This window comes from Emiliania huxleyi, assembly GCF_000372725.1.
Source record: "Emiliania huxleyi CCMP1516 unplaced genomic scaffold EMIHUscaffold_445, whole genome shotgun sequence".
Classification (NCBI taxonomy): domain Eukaryota; phylum Haptophyta; order Isochrysidales; family Noelaerhabdaceae; genus Emiliania; species Emiliania huxleyi.
This window is the reverse complement of record NW_005198652.1, coordinates 35439-40998: the sequence shown is the minus strand read 5'-3', so window position 1 is coordinate 40998 and position 5560 is coordinate 35439. Positions and strand designations below refer to the sequence as shown.

Below are 5560 nucleotides of genomic sequence, written 5' to 3'. Positions count from 1 at the left end.
ATTCATCTCGCAATCACCTCGATACATCTCACATCACCTGGCATCATTTCACCTCACCAAGACTCATACTCGCCTCACCTTGCGTCAACGCTCAACCCTCATCTCACATACAACACCTCGCCTCATCTCGCCTCACCTAGCCTCATGTAGCCTCACCTCGCCTCATGCTGGCCTCACCTCGCCTCACCTCGCCTCATCTCGCCTCATCTCGCCTCATCTCTCGCCTCATATCTCGCCTCATCTCGCCCCCCACCTCGCCCCTCACACCTCGCCTCATCTCGCCTCATCCTCACCCCATTTTTTCTTTTCTAGATGCATGACCCGAGATGACCCGAGATCGACCCGAGATCGACCCGAGATCGACCCGAGATCGATCCGAGATCGACCCGAGATCGACCCGAGATCGGCACGAGCGATCAACCCAACAATGCCCCAAAGCCCCCTCTCTGGGGGACCCCCCCTCACCCCGAGTGTCCGTGTCCTTCGCGAGTCACCGATGGGGAGCGGGGGGGGGTGCGAGATGCACAGGGGAGGCTGGGGAGGGGGGGGTCCACTCTGAAGACTGCCGACCGCGGGGGGGTTTTGTCCCACAGGGTTTTACCCTCCGCGTGAGGATCGGCGCGGCGAGGGGGTAGGTTCGAATTCGCCGCGCAACATTTCACCCCCACAGGACCCCGCCCACCCCCCCTCATGGTCCCACCTAGTACCCCAATGAGCCTTCGCACCCCCTCCTTGCGCAGTGTCCCCCACTACAGTTCCGGACGGGCATTAAGAACGCACAGGTTCTTCGCCCAGCCTCAGGTTCTTAGCTAAGTCGGCGGTCCGTCGGGGGCCGAGCCTCAGGTTCTTAACCGGGTGGATGGTTTTTTAAACCGTTTCGGCTTCGATTAAAAATCAATAAATGGGTCTTAAAACAGTTTGGAAGTTTGGAACAGTAAGTTCGCGCATGGCGTGACAAGAGAGTCATTCGCTGCCGTGAGCTGCCCCTGCGGCTGCGGCCGCGGGGGCAGGGGCGCCGGCTGCAGGCGTTGGCCCAGCCTCAGGTTCTTAGGGAGTTCTTAGGGATCCGGCCGAAATATGAGCCTCAGGTTCTTAACGTTAGAGGTTCTTAATGCCCGTCCGGAACTGTATGTGTCGCCGTTATCGGGGCATGCTATCCTGTGTAGTCAGGGCAAGTGGGGGCGGGGGGCACTCCCCCTGGTCTGATACTGGGGTGTGACTGTCTCCAGTCTCGGAGGGGGGCTTGAAGCTAAGAATATTTTATTTTTCGAGTCTATCGAGCTCCCCTCGCGCAAGGACCACATTTCTGACTCCCACTCCGATCATTGCGGTGTGGGTCTCGAGCGTCGCCGGCGCACTTGGAGCACTTGGAGTGCAGTCATTAACCTCACATCCAGGGCCGGGGAGCTCAGAAGCGCACCCAGCGGGCCGGATGATCGGGATCGGGTTACGGGCTAGAGAGCCCTAGCCCCGGGGGTGCGCGTTCGCAGGGCAAGGGCCTTAAAATAAACACGGGTCTCCGAGGGTTAGCCCCGCGTACCGGGTTTCCCCTTAACTGCAGGACGCCCCCTCTACTCGGAGCTAATGAACACCATACTGCACGCCCCACACCACCACTCTACACTCACTTGCGTCGGCGCGCGATATTTTGTCATTTCCCGCCGGCGCGAGACGCGTGCGCAAGCAACTGGGCATGCCGACCTCTCGCGAGGCAGGTGCGAACGACATTGGGTCTGGCAGACGGTCGTTTGCCGATGCGGCAACTTGGAGCCTTTCGCAGTTTCCGAAGGCGAATCCGCTTGCTTACGCTGCATGGAACGCTGCGGCCTGCTGCTGGCAGTCGTCCAGCCCTGCAGAAGTCACTCGCGACGACTTTGTCGCCCAGGCTATGATGATGCTTGCCTCAAAACGTGCAGACGACGGGTGGAGCCGCCTGAAAGCGGTGCAGCAGCTCTCCGTGTGGGGCGGGCCCAAGCCCCAGTCAACGCTGCCCAACCTGTGGGCCGAGCGTATCAAGCAGGCGAAGTGGGCGGGGCTCCTCGGCAAAGAGGGCAAGAAGCTCAACCACCAGGACAACTATTGGGCCTTCAATCGGTTCTACGGCCACAACTCTTTTCTGATGCCAAAAGATGTCGGCATCTGGAAGCGAAGCAGCTCAACGAACGCGGAGCTGCACTGGCTCGCAGAGGAGGCCTGTGTGCAGTGGGCCAAAGCGCAGCCCCCGGAACTCGTCGCGAAGGCTGGCGGCGACTTCTCGTCGTGGGTGGTCCTTATCCGCGAGGCGCAGGGTGCTGCCGCCGCTTCTCCCGCCCTACAGAGTCTGCAAAGTCAGCAAGGCGCAGCCTCAGAGGTGAAGTCGACGGTCAAGATCAAGCAGGAGGTGGACGCTAACGCGGTGGTCAAGCCGGAGCTGCAGGATCATGAGGCGACGGGTGGTTCGGCGAGGGCGGTGGAGGATGTGCCGTTCGACGTGGAGGACTCCTTCTGGGCGGCGCTCGACACGGCCGTGGCAGCTAAGGGAAAGCGCGTCGAGTGTTGGTGGCACGGCGACAAGTGCTTCTTTGCTGGCACGGTGTCCAGGGTTGAGCTGCTTCCTACGGGAGTCCGCTTCTACATCAACTACGATGACGGCGACAGCAAGTGGCATATGCTCTCCGAGGACTGGAAGAATCTGCGGTGGGAGGCTTCCACTCAGAAGCGCGACATCAAGAAATTGCGAATGCACTGAAGTTCGCGTCACGCCGCCGCCACTGCCTCGCTCCGCCTTCGCCTCCCTCCGGGCGAAGGTGTGAACGAACCGAGCGCCCACGCCTCCGCACTCGCCGGTGAACCAACTCTCAGAGTGTAGACACAGAGCGAGAGAGGACAGAGAGCGGTGAGTTTGAGAGTAAAGTCCTGTAGAGAGCCTTGCGCTGCTGGCGCGGGGTGTGGGGGTGTCGCTCTAGTGTCACCCTCTAGTTTCATCACCACTCAAAACCGAGAGAGAGTTACACTCAAAACCGAGAGACGGAGGAGCCGAGAGACATGCCGAGAGAGTGACGCTGTGTGCAGGGGCGTGCACCGCGTCAGCTCCACTGACGGACGGCCTGGGCGGTGACGGGGTCCTTTCCCGCCTCGCGTATCATGCGGCCCATGGCGAAGACGGCGTCGGTGAGGCCCTGCACTCCCTCAAGCCCAACCTTGTAGAGCACGCACGGGTCCACCCCGCCCGGCCGCTGCGGCGGCGGCTGGAGCGGCGGCGGCGGCTGAGGCGCCACCACCGCGTACTCCACGGCGGCGCCAGACCTCCATTGGCCGACCCGCCGTGCGAGCCGCTTCTTTCTGGAGGGCGCGCCCTTCACCACCCCACCGCGCACGGCCACCGCCCTCCCCGCGGCCTTGGCTGCCGCTCCCGGCCTCTGCCGGCCAGGTTGCTGCTGCTGCGCCGCCTCCTCCTGCCTTGCGGCGCCCGCACCGTGCACCCTTGGCCGCGCACCCTTGGCCGCAGCGACGCGAGTCGCCTCCGACGGGACCTCTGCCCGACCGCCGTCGGGCGGGCGCGCAGGGGGTGCGACGCCGGCGCGTGCAGGGGGTCCGAACGCCCGCGCATAGGCCACCGCCGCCTCGACTGCGGTGTCAAAGGTCTGGCCCAGGACGTGATTGGCCCCGTTCACCGTGCGCTGCGCTCGGAAGCGGCCCTTGTCCATGTGCACGCCCTGGTAGCCCGTGGCGCTGCGGTCAGACAGATGCAGGCGCATGCCCTCCGCCTCTGCCACCACCGCTGGGGAATCGTACTCGCCGACCGACCGCGCGTAGGCCAACGCCGCCTCAACCGCGGTGCCAAAGACGCCCAAGATGACATTGCTTCTCCCTACAGTGCGCTGCGCTCGGAAGCGGCCATGGGAGCAGCTGACCACACCCTTGTAGCCGGTGGCGCTGCTGCTGGAGAGGTGCAGCTGCATGCCCTCCGCCTCCGTCGCCAGAGGCTCGGCCGCTACTCGAGCCTCCCGCCGGGCGGCCCCTACCGCGGCATCCGCGCTGGATGCCTCTTCCATCGTGAGGGAGCGCCTCTCTGGAGCGCCTCTCCGCGAACACTTTGCGATAATGGCGCCTCGGGTTCGGACTTTTGCGGGGTATGGTATGGTCAAAAAAAGTTGTCGCCGCCGCCCTCCACCTCACCGTCACCGCCGCCACCCTCCACCTCGCCGTTGCCGCCACCCTCCACCTCACCGTCGCCGCCGCCCTCCATCTCGCCGTCGCCGCCACCCTCCACGTCGCCGTCGCCGCCGCCGCCCTCCACCTCACCGTCGCCGCCACCCTCCACCTCACCGTCGCCGCCGCCGCCCTCCACCTCACCGTCGCCGCCGCCCTCCACGTCGCCGTCGCCGCCGCCGCCCTCCACCTCACCGTCGCCGCCGCCCTCCACCTCGCCGTCGCCGCCGCCCTCCACCTCACCGTCGCCGCCGCCGCCCTCCACCTCACCGTCGCCGCCGCCACCCTCCACGTCGCCGCCGCCGCCGCCGCCCTCCACCTCACCGTCGCCGCCGCCGCCCTCCACCTCACCGTCGCCGCCGCCACCCTCCGCTTTGCCCCGCTCCTCGCCGTCGGTGTGCTTCAATACCCCGTCGCCGCCGCTGGTGACGATGCCTCCAGCAAGTACTCTGTCCCCAGCTTTGATGGCCAGCGAGGCTCTTTCGTTGCGTGGTTTATGGCATTCAACGCCTTTGTCGCGTGGAAGGCAACCGACGCCTACGACCTCCTCGCCGACGACGCTACCGCGCCTGCCGTACCAGAGCCCGACAACGACGAGGACGGCAACGCTACAAACGCCGTCGCCATCGACGCAGCGCGGACTGCTCTTGCCGAATGGACAAAACAAAATATGCGTCTTTACGGCCTCCTCCTTCAGGCAGTCCCTGCGTGGATCAAAACCTCGCTCTACCACGATCACTCCGGAAACGGTGTCGCCGCACTCACCTACCTCCGCGCCACTTTTGATGCCGCCCGTGGCGATGGCTCCGATCACGCCGTGCACCTCAAGCGGATCGGAGAGTCCGTTATCGACCCACGCCATGACCTTTCTGAGCACGATCTGATGAATCAGTACAATCACCAGATGACGTCCAAGGCCGCCATCCAGCGCACCGGCAACACCGCTCCTACGATTGTGGACTGATCGATCGTCGGCGGGCGGATTTCGGCTGGGACGTTCTACGGTTAAACCAAGAGCGTCGGCGCCGACAAGAGAGACTTATAAGGGTAGATTCTTTTTGTTCTGGTGTACCTGTGTTATTAGTGCCAGTGCGCGCGCGCGCGCGGCCATGGACGGGAAATTCTTTTTGTTTGCCGGGCAAGTTCCTCGGCGCCGATCGACGTCTCTACTGCGCACTCTGCGCTCGAATGGTTGTCGCTCACGCCAGGGACGCCTCTCGCCTTCTTCGTGGAGCTGCGCTCGTGGGCCGCGAGGTGCTCCGGCTGGCCGAGTCGGGCCAGCTGGCACCCTTTCAGGCCGGATGGCACCCCAAGCACAGCCCGCCGTCGCCCTCAGTCACCTCACCGTCGTCGCCTGCCAGCGAGCCTC

At 64.4% G+C, this 5560-nt stretch overlaps 1 protein-coding gene across 1 annotated transcript; it reads right to left on the bottom strand.

The window, feature by feature from the left end:
• Positions 1 to 3065: 3065 nt before the first annotated feature.
• Positions 3066 to 5053, bottom strand: EMIHUDRAFT_119021 (hypothetical protein; the record flags this gene model as incomplete). Its single annotated transcript, XM_005768857.1, has 2 exons — positions 3066 to 4000; positions 4159 to 5053. 2 exons carry the CDS (start codon positions 5051 to 5053, stop codon positions 3066 to 3068), a joined length of 1830 nt encoding a protein of 609 aa, XP_005768914.1.
• Between the last annotated feature and the right edge of the window lie 507 nt (positions 5054 to 5560).